Source organism: Mytilus trossulus, chromosome 9 (genome assembly GCF_036588685.1).
Source record: "Mytilus trossulus isolate FHL-02 chromosome 9, PNRI_Mtr1.1.1.hap1, whole genome shotgun sequence".
Classification (NCBI taxonomy): domain Eukaryota; kingdom Metazoa; phylum Mollusca; class Bivalvia; order Mytilida; family Mytilidae; genus Mytilus; species Mytilus trossulus.
This window is the reverse complement of record NC_086381.1, coordinates 73,048,504-73,065,552: the sequence shown is the minus strand read 5'-3', so window position 1 is coordinate 73,065,552 and position 17,049 is coordinate 73,048,504. Positions and strand designations below refer to the sequence as shown.

The window sequence follows — 17,049 nt, the reverse complement described above, 5'->3', positions numbered from 1 at the left end:
AGATGTTCCTCATAAGTCTTTCCAAATATAATTACATCATCAATGAACACACAGCATATTCTTAGGTGGTAATCAGCTAGACAGTCTTCCATGAGTCTTTGGTAGGTGGCTGGACTATTGGTGAGTCCAAATGGCATTCTGTTGTACTCATAAAAACCTAAAGGTCCAACTGTGAATGCAGTCCTTTCCTTGTGTGGTTCGTAGAGCTCCACCTGGTGATATCAGGACTTCATATCTACGACACTGAAAAAGGTACTTCCGGAGAGACAATCAAGCAGGTCTTCGATCCTTGGTAAACTATAACTATCCTTTTTCGTCCTATTGTTGAGCTGACGATAATCAACACACAGGCGTAGAGTGTTGTCCTTCTTTCTAGCAAGAACTACGTTGGAGGCGAATGGACTCTTAGATGGTCTAATGATCCCTGCATGTGTGAGTTGTCGAAGATGGTCTCTAACTTCTTCATATGCTGATGGAGGAATTCTTCTGTATCGCTGCTTAAAAGGTCTATCATCTGTCATATCGATGCGATGTTTGACAATATCAGTACGTCCTACGTCTTCATCAGTCTTGGAGAAGATGTCCATGTATGAGCGTAGAAGTTTAACTCCTGTATCTAGTTGTTCATCTGTTAAAGTGCTCTGTGTTATCTTGATCTTTTCCATGATGTCAGTAATTTCCACTTCAGATGGTAAATTTGGTGTAGGTTCTAGTTGGACTGGTTGTAATTCACATACTATTGCCTTCGGTGGTATACTCAGTGTTCTCGTTGTCAAATTCTCTATGGTAACAGCTACTGTCCCATTCTGTTGGTGTTGGTATGTAATCAATGATGGTTCAACATCAAAGTCTTCCGAATCTTTGGCTAAGTTGCAAGGATGGAGCATAGCTGATGTAGTATGGTATGGTATTTCCTTGTCAACATATCCAGACAATGTGATGGTCGTGTTCGGTGGTATAATGATCTTTTTAACTTCAGCATTCTTTATAAGACCTAAGATGTTGTTGTTTCTCTTTAGTTCATGTTCTTGTAGTAATATTCATCTAAATGTGAGATACCAGGGTGTAGTCAGCTTACTAGTCTGTAAAAATCTTTCTCCAAAGTCCTTCCTGAGAGATTCCATGAAGTATGACAGAGTGTTAGTTCCTAGTAGTAATGGTACTTGCTGATTGTATCGACTGTCTGGTGTAACTAACAGGATAGATAAATGTGTCTGTTTATAACCTGGTATTCGTAGATCTGCTTCTATGTAGCCTAAGTATGGTAGTTTCTGGCCATCAGCACATTCAATGTCTAGTAGTGTTGTTATGTTGTTCAATGGTGTTGTTAAATGTTCCCTGTAAAAAGATTCGCTGATAGTCGAGACGGTGGAACCAGTATCAAGAAGTGCAGGTGTTTCTAATCCCTCAATACTTACCTTAGTTTCTGTTGGTTTGCCAAATAATCCTGGTGGTAATTTAACATGACTAGTTTTGGGAACACTACTTCTGCATAAGCCTATGGACGCTCCCTCTACATAGACTTCTTGCCGTTTAAATCATTCCTGCTGTGATCCATTCTCACACCACAACCCCTTTTATAATGTCCAGTTTGTCATAACAATTGGAATAAAATAAGAGAACGGAAAGCAATTTTGGACATACGTACAGCTGGACAAGGGTTTAACTTAATGCCACTTCTACTATGGCAGCGGGGGGACACAGACAGACATGGCAGGGTATTTGTACATCCTTTACAACAAAAGACACAAGGTACAGATCTGAGAGTACTCGCAATTACTGACAGCTAACTCAAAGCCAAATAACAAAAAATAACTGAGAGAACTCACAATTACTGACAGCTAACTCAAAGCCAAATAACAATCAAAGAGCAGAATGCTCTGAGGGATACGATTGCCATAGTTTTCATTGACACATGTATAGCCGTTCTGCCAAATTTTCATTAAACAAATGCATGAGATTTGGCCAAAATTCAAAAGATCAAAGAGGAACGAAATAGATCCAAGAATACTGTTGCAAAAAAATCATGAACATGCGCGAGTCTCAAGCATTTTTGGCCGGTAACCCTGGTACAGCTGGATAGTAATATTCTCTAAACTAATTCAACTGCACATGCAAAATGTAACAATCTGAATAGTCACTCAACTTAAAGAATAGCCAATCCCCGTTACAAGTGTATGAGCCATGTTCTTATTGTGTTTTATCGAATTATAGTTATCCTGTACCATTGCAAACTCGTACCATTAAAAAAAAACTTGTACCTATGCAAACTCGTACCATTGCTAACTCGTACCAACTTATTTAAATGCATTCAAATGGTGTTAAATGATGAATATACATGATATACGTTACTTTCACCCAATACCTCTTAAAACTGTAAAATGTATATAATTTGAAAGTACAATGACCAATTTGTAGCTTATGTTCCTTGTATATTGGATAGAAAATACTGTGGCAGATGTAGATAATTAAGGTATATACAGTTTCACCCGAAGAAAATTTTTCATGAATAATTAAATCTTAGCAGTTAGTCAAAATGATTGCCAAAATTATTTTTACTATCTATAAATAAATGTAACAATGAAATTTAACTGATTCCTGTTAAGGGGGTCCGCATTTTCCCCGCAAAAAAAGCACATGGCTTTCAACAATTGTAAACATAGCATTCAATTTGTGATCATGGATTACAGCTTTAATTAACTTAAATTGGATATATACATATATTCAACATGTTCAATTTTAATAAGGACATTAGGTACAGTTAAAGCAATGTTTTAACTTTCCTCTGGATTAAGTTCTACAGTGGCGGATCCAGAACTTTTCCTAAGGGGGAGCCCGCTGACTGACCTATAAGAGGGGGCCCGCTCCAGTCATGCTTCAATGATTCCCTTTATTATCAACCAAATTTTTTCCACAAAAAAAGGGGGGCTGGATCCGCCTATGTTCTAGTTTGAAAGATCAGCTAAAACATTAATGCTTTAAAACATTCTTTATTTTTGTCTAAGTTTTCATTTAACTCCTGTGTAAAATTCAAGTAATTCAACTTTATCTCTATTAAGTTTACAAACAGAAACCACTCTGCAGAAACCCATAAAACATAATATTTTTTATATATTTTTCTGAATGTTACGACTTCCCAGTAGTACAAGTTAACTTTTTTGGTTCCAATGCCGTGGTACGAGTTAACTTGCTTCCGTATCTTATCACCGTAATTCTAGGCGGAACCCTAAACTGGACCCCTATTGTGTTCACTTATCGCTACACTAACCTTCGGTGCGAAGCTATATATAGAACGGCGGACCAGTTTAGGAGGAACCCCATTTCTTACTCTTTAATTATTGAAGTTCCTTTGGGTCAGAGGGCATGACTCCTTTCCGTACACACTCCTCTGTTTACATTGAGATCGTTCTTAATATAATACGACGTTTACCGGCATTAACGAGTTAATTCTTCTTGACGAATACTTCGAAAAGGTAGACAACTCGAAACGATAACATGGAAGATTCCATTTCTGCTGAAGGGGTGTTATAGGTAATTTTTACGATGAAACATTTATTTTAATTTAAATTATGCATGTGATTTAAAATTATGCAACAACAATAGCCCTCCATATGCAGACAGACATAGAAAGAATCCCATGAGTTTCAAATTAATCAATGAAGCGGGGAATCACTCAATCTGATACCCCTTGAAATCAGGAAAATTGGGTCTCACTAATTAGCGACAACAAGCGTCAAGAAGCGACAACAAGCGTCAACAAGAATTATTTTAGCGACAACAAGCGACAAGAAAACATTTTTTTTTATTAGATTTAAAGAAATTTGTATGCAATGTTTTTTTTTTTTAAATTTACGAGCAGATATATCTAATCAAAATGTTTTACTATGTAGATAGACGAAGAAATGAAACATTTGTGAGGAAGAAAGAGATTGTGAAGTTTATATTAGTATATTGGTAGATGAAGAAAATAAACATTTGTGAAGAAGAAAGAGATAGAGCTTCATTTTTTTTAATTTAAATATGAAGAATATGCACGAAAAGAGTTTAAAAAAAAAATGAAATTATAAGATAAATAATATGTTCTAAAACACAAGGAAAAGTAATATCATAATACAATAATTAAACGTTATACTGGCTGTTATACATAATAGATGATAAAATAAATGTAAATTATGTTTCATTTTTTTCTATCAATTTTAACTTTCTTGTCGCTAAAATTATTTTCTTTTGCATATTCTTTAAATATTTATTGCAATAATTAATTTTTATTAAAAAAAAATATGTTTTCTTGTTGCTAAATAGTTTCTTGTTGCTTGTTGTCGCTAAAATTCTTGTTGTCTCTAATTAGTGAGACCGGGAAAATTACATGCATTTGGGGTCTCACTAATTAGCGACAAAAAGCGTCAAGAAGCGACAAGAAGAAAAATAATAAGAGACAAATTAAAAAGCAACAAGAAGCTATTTAGCGACAAGAATACATTTTGTTATCACATACATTAAAATATTTTTTAGGATTATATTGAAAGATGAAGAAATAAAAAAAAATCGATGAAGAGATTGTATACTTTTTATTATCATATTGATAGATGTAGAAATTAAACATGTGTAAGAGCAAAGGAAATGTAAACACTATAAAATGAAAATAAAAACAAAGATTTGTCACCTTCCTTTTGAAGGATTTAATAAAACAAAAACATGAAATATTATTTCCTTCCTAACTGTACAATTAATTTTTCCTGATAGGACCAACATTATATATATATATATATATATATCTTTATTTTTTTTTTTAGCTGTGGCTCCACTCTAAGGTAATACACAATTAAGAGCAACAAATGAGATTAACTAGGTACGTGTCCTTTGTTTTATTGCAACAATAACATCCATTAACACCTTCATCAATTACACACACCAGAATATAAAATTATAGTACCGAATAGTGAACACCTGTTGAAAACTCAAGATTGTCATCAGTTTCCTTTAATCTTCAATCTATATGCATAAACATGATAAATATCGTTAAATGAGACAATACACTAAATAAAATTATGAAAAATATTCACATTTTAATTATGTTTTCCTCTTGTTTGATTTCAGTTCTTAATTTGTATTTCACAATTTGTGTATGTATTTTCTGGACAATTATGCACAAATAATACATTTTGCAAGTTAATTATATATTGTACAAAAATGGTTTTAAAAACAAATAAAAAGACAAAATATACTTCCTGTGATACCTTATAAAATATCATGTAAATAAATGTAGCAACTGAATTAGATTTACAAGTTTCATTTTTCCCCCTATCAAAATTAACTTTCCTGTCGTTGAAATTGTTTTCTTTTGCATATTTTTTTAATATTTATTTCGAATAAGTAATATAAATAAAAAAATGTTTTCTTGTCGCTAAATAGTTTCTTGTTGCTAATATTATTCTTCTTGTCGCTTCTTGACGCTTTTTGTCTCTACAATTCTTTTTGTCTCTACAATTCTTTTTGTCTCTAATTAGTGAGACCACGCATGGACATTAATACATAAACAAACCGCGACTTGCGATTTGGAACAAGAACTATTATTAAATGATATGATGAATGGTTCTCCATTTCTTTATGAGAGTACAGTATCAAATATTCATAACGGAAAAATATAGAAATACTCCACTTCAGTTCTTGTGACAGAAATAGAATTATCGATCGGCTTTCAGAAAACTCTCGCAAGTTATCAAAATTTGGGAATTCCCTCTGACGTGTTTCTAAATTTATAAAAACACTAAATATAAATACTGTTTAATTCTGATTTTCCGTATTGTTAAAAACATGCATATAAGTCCAGGAAAATATCACACATGAAGATTATGAGTAAAACATTACAGGAAAGTTGTTTATGTTCCATTGTTTTGCTTGTTTTTACCTTTTAAAGCAAGACAATCATAAGAATCTGAGATGTTGCCGAATGTTTAGAATAAAACGAATGACGTGAGGAAGTGTGTCATAGGGTCAATGGTAAAAGTCTACAGATTGCTTGACAGCAATCGTATTCCAAAAAATAACTGAGAGAACTCACAATTACTGACAGCTAACTCAAAGCCAAATAACAAAAAATAACTGAGAGAACTCACAATTACTGACAGCTAACTCAAAGCCAAATAACAAAAAATAACTGAGAGAACTCACAATTACTGACAGCTAACTCAAAGCCAAATAACAAAAAATAACTGAGAGAACTCACAATTACTGACAGCTAACTCAAAGCCAAATAACAAAAAATTAGGGACATCATGGAATGAGACACAATAGTGTATTCAAATTTACTTTTATTGTATTCACATCATACAGTAGTTCTAATTATAAACTGATATAAAAAAATAATGAATATTCAGATAACATAACAACTGAGTATTACATGTAACAAAACATGTGTAAAAATTAACATAATGCCGTCTGATATCTAAATTGTATGTTTCTGTGGAATATGAATAAAAGATATGTTCTGCTCAAGCAGTCCTACTTCTGTGTTTGAAATCTGCAAAGTCTTGGTCAAATTTATCTTTAAGCTTATATCAAAATGAACATGTATTAAATTTCTAGTTTTCAATATGTCACGTAAGTAATTCAGAAAAAAAATGATGCCATAGTTAAATTTTGACTAATCATTTGCTAGCGAGGAGAACAATTTCTTCACAATTTGTTGGGAAATGTGAAAAAAAGAGAAAATGAGCTCTACAATTAAAGGCAAGGTAGATGCAAATTTGAACATATAACATATGTATTCGATTGTAATTTAAGAAATATAATTACCAGTTATCAGCTTTTAAAAGCTTTTCTTAATTGGCAAATTTCAAGAAAAAATGTGTTGCACTTACAAAAAATTGAAACAATTTAAATTGTTGTTTTTAGAGATGTGCAAGTCTATTATACTTGGTTTATTGTCTGAATCATAACTTTTTCTTATATGAAATTGTTTGTAACTTCTGCATATTTTATACATAAAGGCATGCAACAATTGCTACACATATAGATAAATCTATTTACAAAGGATAATTACACATTACACAACACATGTCAATTGGCAGTAAAACAGAACACAACCATGACAAGTTACTTTGCCGTGAAAAAAAAAAATTGTATATGTAAAAAGTAGATAAAAATCTAGGGGAAGGCTTTTCTGAATAATGTCAAAACATTAATATTGACTAGATAACAAAAAATGATTTTCATTACAATGTTAATTCACAAACTTTTAATACATAGTGACTTGGAAGGAAAGTTGTCTCATTGGCACTTATACAACATCTTCTTATTTATATAAATTACTGTGCCTATCCGATCACCTTTGGGGTATTATAATACCTACAGTGTTACCTGGATAAAATATTGTCAACACAATTTGTCCTTTTAAACTGTACAATAGGTATTGTGAGAGCTATTATCAACAGGTGGTCATTTAACTACCTGTAGATATACCTGGTTTGTTTTGGGCAGAGCTAATTTAAATGTATGATAGCTAGCTTGCTTTCCTCATGTCCAATGTCCTGAATGGACTATACTATTTATGAATGGGCTATTTTACTTTTAATACACTATTTTTCTTTCTAATAATGATATTTATTGTAAATTTATTTATTTTGCTTACAATCACAAATAAATCATTGCTGGTAAATCCCACTTTCATAATGAAGAATAAAGCACTGAAATTTCTATTCACTATAAGCCATTTGTACTTTTTTTGATATATTGAAAATAAATTTTTAACAGTAATTCCAATTGAAGTAGATCCTGAATATCAAATGAAACTTAGCATCACTATTATTCCATATCAGGAATCATAATATATTATGAAAATATATCCCATTAGAAAACACCAAGCCACACATGTTTTCTAAGTCTTAATTTACAACATAAAGATCAAAGTTTACTCCAATCTCCTATAAATAGATAGACAGACTTTTGGTCTTAATCATGCTCATGTCTTATTAAGGTCATTACAAAACATACAACTGCACATTGAATTACACAAAATTAACAGAGAAGCATATGAAAAATCTTTGACTTTTGGTCTTAATCATGTTCATATCAAATTGAAAGGTTATTACAATATATGTGACTGCATATTCAAATGTATTTACAAAATAACCAATCATTTAACAAAGATGCATATAAATATGTTCTTATCGTTTTATATGCTTTGATTTGTTCACAATGTTGATGTTTATTTTCATTTTTGAGCTGTTCTTATAACAAATATCACATGAGGATCACATAATAATAATTCACATGACAATCAGCTGTTTATCCTCTCCGTATTTATGATTATTGGTGAGTCACTGTTTTTTCTTGATGGTTCAGACGACACTTGGTATATTTCACTGTCATAACTAAAACTGACTGTATCTCCTCGTATGTTGATTAAACACTGAGCCTACAATGCAATCAATCAAAGGTTAATAATTTTAAACAAACTTCCAAGCTTTGACTATATTTCACAGAATTTCAGTTTCTTAAGCCTTACATCGTGGTATTTGATTACACCTTGAAACTGTTTTAAAAATGAGACTTATATGACAAAACATGATTTGGGAACAAAATTCAGGCTGTGATGAGTTTTTCTATGAAAAAAGAGAGTATATGGTAAATGGTTGTAACATATTTCAAACATCTTTAAACATTTTCATTTTAATGCAATGGTTTTCAAAAGAGAAGATATATAAACTCTAAATCTGCTTGTCTTGTAGCAAAAAAATATTTTGTTAACTTTGTGTTAGTTTTGCTATAACTTCTGCTAACAATAAAAACAGTTTGTGTGATGTAATACTATTGTTCAAATGTCTGCAGCCAGGCTTTGTATGTTATAATTGTAATAATAAATCCTTTATAAGCAATAGACTGAAAGAAAAAAAATCCATTTCATCAGAACCTTTGACGAAAAAATATTGAACTATTTCAAATGTTTACCTGATTTTTATGTGGATTACACATCAGAACACATTCTGTCATCCTATATGCCACCATACCATTGCCACCCAATCCTGCCACTGTGGCTCTGACATTGGCTAACACTTCAGCTATAAAGCTTTGCATAAATCCACCAAGGCCACCAATCTACAATACAATACAAAGCAACTTATCAAAAAGTTAAAAATCAAACAATTATATTAAAGAAAGCTGTGCTTATTCTCATGCTTAGCATACCCTTACTCTTATTCAAAGAATTGGTGAATAGAAAGAAGGTGTGAAATTCAAACAAAATCTTAACATAGGTTCATTGTAAAAATACACATACACGTTATCCATTTAATTATAGCCACCTACCAGATAAAAAAAATCTATTAATCTTCCCCTGTTTTAAGTGTAGAAATGACGTTTCTCTACAATACAAAGTTGCTACATACCTCTCTAAGGGAACCAGTTTCTCTACAATACAAAGTTGCTACATACCTCTCTAAGGGAACCAGTTTCTCTACAATACAAAGTTGCTACATACCTCTCTAAGGGAACCAGTTTCTCTACAATAAAAAGTTGCTACATACCTCTCTAAGGGAACCTGTTTCTCTGATAAAGAAGAAGTTGCTACATACCTCTCTTAGGGAACCAGTTTCTCTGATAAAGAAGAAGTTATAGTGCCCTAAGTATCTCTCAATCCTTCCTCTAGGAATATATGGCAGAGGTGTCAACTCAATACCAACTCGATGTTTTGGAAATACCTATAAAAAGTAAGTAAATGGATGAGTCAAATTATCCCAACTATTTGAAATACTTGTTATGTTTTGGCTGGAATTAATATTTCCAAAGTCAGTTTTAAAAATTTGTAATGATCTGCAGCTGCATGCATCCTTCTTGTTTTTTCTACACCAATCTTATTGATTTATTTTGGCTTTTATTCATAAACACTGGGACTGATTTATATATCTTCATATGTACCAATGAATCATACTTGTATGGTTTAAACATAATTTCCAAACATACTCATACAAAAATTGTCTTTTGTTGAGAATTTCAATTTCACAAAAATCAGAATTTCAGATATATCAATTTCCACTGGATTCTGAATACTGGTTTACTTTTTTTATTAGAAAATATACAAATATAAAAGTTTCTCGTGGAGAGTTGTCTCATTGGCAATCATACCACATTTTCATTTTCTATAATTAATAAGATTTGTTTCCCTTGTTGTATCATCTGCAGACATTACTGGATTTGTTTTCATTAATTGAAGCAATAAATGTTTAACACAGAGATATGTCTTGCCTTTTTGCCATTTTGCCATTTTGATAGGAAAATGTTAATGTTGAAATTAAAATAGCAATACTTTAACATGAGCATTCAAAGGGAAGAACACAAGTTAAGTTTTGTTTCAATACCCAAAGATCCTCAACAAATATATAAACTAGATTGAACAGGGTTGCATTCAATATCATAGCAGCTACATAGATCTACAGAGGGCTATGTAGATTTTTGACTTCTGAACATGTAGCTAGCCTTGCTGATAAATAGATATAGATAGCAGCTACAAGCTCAGTAATCAAAAATCTACATAGCCCTATGTAGCTGTAACGATATTGAAGGCAACCCAGTTATAAGGTAATACCGTATAGCGGGTTATTTTCGTGGGGTGCAAATTTTCGCTTATTTTCGCGGACAGAACTAAATCGCCAAAATAAATTCTGCCAAATTAAAGGTGTACATACAAAGGTATTAATAGTTTTTAATCCGCCAAAAATAATAAAAATATTTCTTATACCTTGTTCAATGAAAATCGCGAAATTTTACACACGCGAAAATAACCTGCTATACGGTAAGTTAACAATTTATTTTTTTTCGCAATAAAGAGTAACTGGTACCTTATTTAATATACAACAGATTCATCCAGTTAAAAAATATAATTTGGTGTGAGTCCCAACAGTCTTTGTTCTAATATTTCTATAAACTATCTTACACAGAAGATTCTAAGCAATGACCAATTAAGTGTAAATCTGCATAAAGAATCAGACAGTGATGAAAATATAACTAACAAAATCCCACTCAAGTTTACATTAATCAAAGTTCTAAATGTATAATGACACAAATATAACATTGGTTTCTCTTTCCTGTTCTATTATTTTAAGATATAATTTGGTAGAAATGCACTGGAAAGTAACAATTAAGGGGAGATAATTATGTTATTTGCTATTGTTCTGACAAAAAGTAATCTTGAGATTACTCAGATTACAAAACATGCAAAAACAAAAGACCATAACTCATATTCTTAAAAAGAACGAACTTAAATAGTATTCAAATTTATTATTATACAAACTTTATATACATTTATACTATTTTAATTAATAAGAGTGAACTATCTTACCACAGGGAACAATCTTGTTTGTTCTGATTTTGTCTGCTTTGGTCCTGAAAAAAGCAAACAATATTCACCGTTTTTTTTCTCTCAAAAAATTGTTTTGTAAAATACTTAGAAAACTATTTTGGTTCAATAAATTCTTGACAATCAACACACTAATGATTTATAGATGTTTTAACACGTATTTAATGTCATAATGATATCAACTGGCTGTTTCTGTACTGGCCTTGCTATAGATTCAAGGTTAGTTGCATTGGGTCTGGGAATCAATAGTCAAAGGCCAATTCACCTAATCAACAATATATAATATGTTGCTGACAATAGTAATATTTACCCTTTAAGAGCCCCTGTATACTACTAGATGCACTATCTGACCATAATAATATTTACCCTTCAGAAGCCCCTGTATACTACTCGATGCACTATCTGACCATAGTAATATTTACCCTTCAGAAGCCCCTGTATACTACTCGATGAACTGTCTGACAACTCTTCCATCTGAAACATCATGTCTTCTTGTTCACTTCCTTTACTTGTCTCACTTACAGCTGAAACAAAATGGACAAAGATAAGTGGATTTAACCAATCACTGCAAAATGCCATGAAATTAATTCGAAATAATTAGGAACAATTTTCATACTTTTAAAAGCTGTAACATCTTTCCTACAATTTAGCTTTTTGATAGTATACCTTCCCTTAAGGGCTCACCTGAGAACACAAACATGTTAACTTTAATGTTCCGTCCCAAAATAATATAATAGTATAGTCACATAATGTCTAATCACCAAAAATTAATCAATCATTGTATTGAAAAGATTATCACTGTTAAATGTTCTGGTTTTCAAACTTGTGTTGTATAAACAAACCTGTTTTTAGCAAACTACTTTTGCTGACGGTAGGTAAATCAAGTACAGAAGAAGTTCTGGTGGAAACATCAGATAAACCAATACACACTCCTGTTAGGTTTATCTGAAATCATAAAGGAAAATACATAGTCCAAACATCAGATAAACATATACACACTCCTGTTAAATCTATCTGAAATCATAAAGGAAAATACATAGTCCAAACATCAGATAAACCAATACACACTCCTGTTAAATTTATTTGAAATCATAAAGGAAAATACATAGTCCAAACATCAGATAAACCAATACACACTCCTGTTAAATTTATCTGAAATCATAAAGGAAAATACAGTCCAAACATCAGATAAACCCATACACACTCCTGTTAAATTTATCTGAAATCATAAAGGAAAATACATAGTCCAAACATCAGATAAACCAATACACACTCCTGTTAAATTTATTTGAAATCATAAAGGAAAATACATAGTCCAAACATCAGATAAACCAATACACACTCCTGTTAAATTTGTTTGAAATCATAAAGGAAAATACATAGTCCAAACATCAGATAAACCAATACACACTCCTGTTAAATTTATCTGAAATCATAAAGGAAAATACATAGTCCAAACATCAGATAAACCATTACACACTCCTGTTAGGTTTATCTGAAATCATAAAGGAAAATACATAGTCCAAACATCAGATAAACCAATACACACGCCTGTTAAATTTATCTGAAATCATTAAGGAAAATACATAGTCCAAACATCAGATAAACCAATACACACTCCTGTTAAATTTATCTGAAATCATAAAGGAAAATACATAGTCCAAACATCAGATGAACCAATACACACTCCTGTTAAATTTATCTGAAATCATAAATGAAGATACATAGTCCAAACATCAGATAAACCAATACACACTCCTGTTAAATTTGTTTGAAATCATAAAGGAAAATACATAGTCCAAACATCAGATAAACCAATACACACTCCTGTTAAATTTATCTGAAATCATAAAGGAAAATACATAGTCTAAACATCAGATAAACCAATACACACTCCTGTTAGGTTTATCTGAAATCATAAAGGAAAATACATAGTCCAAACATCAGATAAACCAATACACACTCCTGTTAAATTTATCAGAAATCATAAAGGAAGATCCATAGTCCAAACATCAGATAAACCAATACACACTCCTGTTAAATTTGTTTGAAATCATAAAGGAAAATACATAGTCCAAACATCAGATAAACCAATACACACTCCTGTTAGGTTTATCTGAAATCATAAAGGAAAATACATAGTCCAAACATCAGATAAACCAATACACACTCCTGTTAAATTTATCTGAAATCATAAAGGAAAATACATAGTCCAAACATCAGATAAACCAATACACACTCCTGTTAAATTTATCTGAAATCATAAAGGAAGATACATAGTCCAAACATCAGATAAACCAATACACACTCCTGTTAAATTTGTTTGAAATCATAAAGGAAAATACATAGTCCAAACATCAGATAAACCAATACACACTCCTGTTAAATTTATCTGAAATCATAAAGGAAAATACATAGTCCAAACATCAGATAAACCATTACACACTCCTGTTAAATTTATCTGAAATCATAAAGGAAAATACAGTCCAAACATCAGATAAACCCATACACACTCCTGTTAAATTTATCTGAAATCATAAAGGAAAATACATAGTCCAAACATCAGATAAACCAATACACACTCCTGTTAAATTTATTTGAAATCATAAAGGAAAATACATAGTCCAAACATCAGATAAACCAATACACACTCCTGTTAAATTTGTTTGAAATCATAAAGGAAAATACATAGTCCAAACATCAGATAAACCAATACACACTCCTGTTAAATTTATCTGAAATCATTAAGGAAAATACATAGTCCAAACATCAGATAAACCAATACACACTCCTGTTAAATTTATCTGAAATCATAAAGGAAGATACATAGTCCAAACATCAGATGAACCAATACACACTCCTGTTAAATTTATCTGAAATCATAAAGGAAAATACATAGTCCAAACATCAGATAAACCAATACACACTCCTGTTAAATTTATCTGAAATCATAAAGGAAGATACATAGTCCAAACATCAGATGAACCAATACACACTCCTGTTAAATTTATCTGAAATCATAAAGGAAAATACATAGTCCAAACATCAGATAAACCAATACACACTCCTGTTAAATTTATCTGAAATCATAAAGGAAAATACATAGTCCAAACATAAGATAAACCAATACACACTCCTGTTACATTTATCTGAAATCATAAAGGAAAATACATAGTCCAAACATCAGATAAACCAATACACACTCCTGTTAAATTTATCTGAAATCATAAAGGAAAATACATAGTCCAAACATCAGATAAACCAATACACACTCCTGTTAAATTTATCTGAAATCATAAAGGAAAATACATAGTCCAAACATAAGATAAACCAATACACACTCCTGTTAAATTTATCTGAAATCATAACGGAAAATACATAGTCCAAACAAAAGATAAACCAATACACACGCCTGTTAAATTTATCTGAAATCATAAAGGAAAATACATAGTCCAAACATCAGATAAACCATTACACACTCCTGTTAGGTTTATCTGAAATCATAAAGGAAAATACATAGTCCAAACATCAGATAAACCAATACACACGCCTGTTAAATTTATCTGAAATCATTAAGGAAAATACATAGTCCAAACATCAGATAAACCAATACACACTCCTGTTAAATTTATCTGAAATCATAAAGGAAGATACATAGTCCAAACATCAGATGAACCAATACACACTCCTGTTAAATTTATCTGAAATCATAAAGGAAAATACATAGTCCAAACATCAGATGAACCAATACACACTCCTGTTAAATTTATCTGAAATCATAAAGGAAAATACATAGTCCAAACATAAGATAAACCAATACACACTCCTGTTAAATTTATCTGAAATCATAAAGGAAAATACATAGTCCAAACATCAGATAAACCAATACACACTCCTGTTAAATTTATCTGAAATCATAAAGGAAAATACATAGTCCAAACATCAGATAAACCAATACACACTCCTGTTAAATTTATCTGAAATCATAAAGGAAAATACATAGTCCAAACATAAGATAAACCAATACACACTCCTGTTAAATTTATCTGAAATCATAACGGAAAATACATAGTCCAAACATCAGATAAACCAATACACACCCCTGTTAAATTTATCTGAAATCATAAAGGAAAATACATAGTCCAAACATCAGATAAACCAATACACACTCCTGTTAAATTTATCTGAAATCATAAAGGAAATTACATAGTCCAAACATCAGATAACCAATACACACTCCTGTTAAATTTATCTGAAATCATAAAGGAAGAATGTATAGTCAAATTAAATTTATCTGAAATGGTTTAACCTAATATATACAATTCTAATCACATTGAAACTGACATTGACAACTAAACTTAAATTTCCACTTGTAATCTTTCTATATCTAGGAAGCAACATTCCAGCAGTCTCTGAATGTGGAGTATAGATCTTCCAGTAGAAAATGTATGTTTAGATTTCCAGGTATTTTATATAGAAGATCCTCATTACAGAGAAGAAGAAATAATTTGTCCACGGATTCTCAATGGTATAGCTTCATTCATCCTCTTCAAAGGAACATTTTATCATTACCATGGTAACCATGATATTATGAGTAGTTTTTGACTATTTGTGTGGCAGATTACCATGTATAATATGTTTTGGAGGTGACCTGGGTTAATTCTTTGTGCAGTTGTTGCATCTCAATCTTAAGTTCTCATATCTGACTGAGTTCGAACATCTCTTAGGGACACATTAACCAGTAGTTTCAATGATTAAGAAATATTCAAAATTAAAATAAAACTGTTACTTATTAAGACAATCTAAATTCATAATTTCATACCTGTATTTCGTTTTCCTCTGGAAGGTCTATGTTAAAGTCCAGATTACACACACAACAGGGAGCCATTTTTCTCAACTTGAAACAAATTTTCTGTAAACAAAAAAAAGCTTAGTAATGGTTTCTGGAGTTCTGTATCTAATCTTCAGATAAAAAGGCCTCTTAAGGTCTTCTGGACCACAAGACATAATCCAAACTCTTATTACAATTGAAGGTTACTAAATTTATCAATAACTATGAAACTTATAAACTGTTATGTAAATCATGTAAATGTAGCGGAATTTGATGAGACTGTTATTAAAGTGAGAGGATTAGCACTATAGAACCAGGTTTAATCCACCATTTTCTACATTTAAAAATGCCTGTACCAAGTCAGGAATATGACAGTTCTTGTCCATTCGTTTTTGATGCGTTTTGTTTTTTGATTTTGCCATGTGACTATGGACTTTCCAAATTGATTTTCCTCTGAGTTCAGTATTTTTGTGATTTTACTTTTTACTTAGGTCACAGGCATATTTTGGTTTTAAAGATTTAAATTTGTTACTGGTGCTCATGCCAAATAACATAAAAAACTTAGATAAAAAATTATAATTATGGTAAATTGAAGTCTGTTTAAATTTCTTTCTAAACCATAATCGGTCATGTATAGTGGTTATTTATATCCAAGTTATGTGGTATCTAGTGGTGGATAGTTTTTTCATCTACAATTATTCCACATGCTCTTATATAAGATTAAAAGTTTTCAATATTTATTCCTACTAACCCTAATGAGGTTTTCAAACATATCTGACAGTGCACTGTTACTTGTTACAGCAGGGTTAAACTCTCTCCGCAAAACCTGGGTAAACATCTGAAAAAGTACAAAAAATACCATCTT

The 17,049-nt window shown here is 31.3% G+C and overlaps 1 protein-coding gene across 2 annotated transcripts in view; it reads right to left on the bottom strand.

The window, feature by feature from the left end:
• Positions 1 to 6,298: 6,298 nt before the first annotated feature.
• The window catches only part of LOC134683370 (C2 domain-containing protein 5-like), an 88,196-nt gene continuing 77,445 nt past the window's right edge, over positions 6,299 to 17,049 (bottom strand). For both annotated transcript variants that reach the window (XM_063542637.1, XM_063542638.1), the window contains exons 24-31: positions 16,936 to 17,022; positions 16,176 to 16,265; positions 12,196 to 12,298; positions 11,776 to 11,877; positions 11,336 to 11,379; positions 9,573 to 9,698; positions 8,950 to 9,096; positions 6,299 to 8,416 (exon numbers count right to left, since the gene is read on the bottom strand). In XM_063542637.1, coding sequence (XP_063398707.1) covers positions 8,279 to 8,416; positions 8,950 to 9,096; positions 9,573 to 9,698; positions 11,336 to 11,379; positions 11,776 to 11,877; positions 12,196 to 12,298; positions 16,176 to 16,265; positions 16,936 to 17,022 — 837 coding nt within the window. In that variant the 3' untranslated portion in view covers positions 6,299 to 8,278. The remainder of the gene's footprint in view (positions 8,417 to 8,949; positions 9,097 to 9,572; positions 9,699 to 11,335; positions 11,380 to 11,775; positions 11,878 to 12,195; positions 12,299 to 16,175; positions 16,266 to 16,935; positions 17,023 to 17,049) is intronic.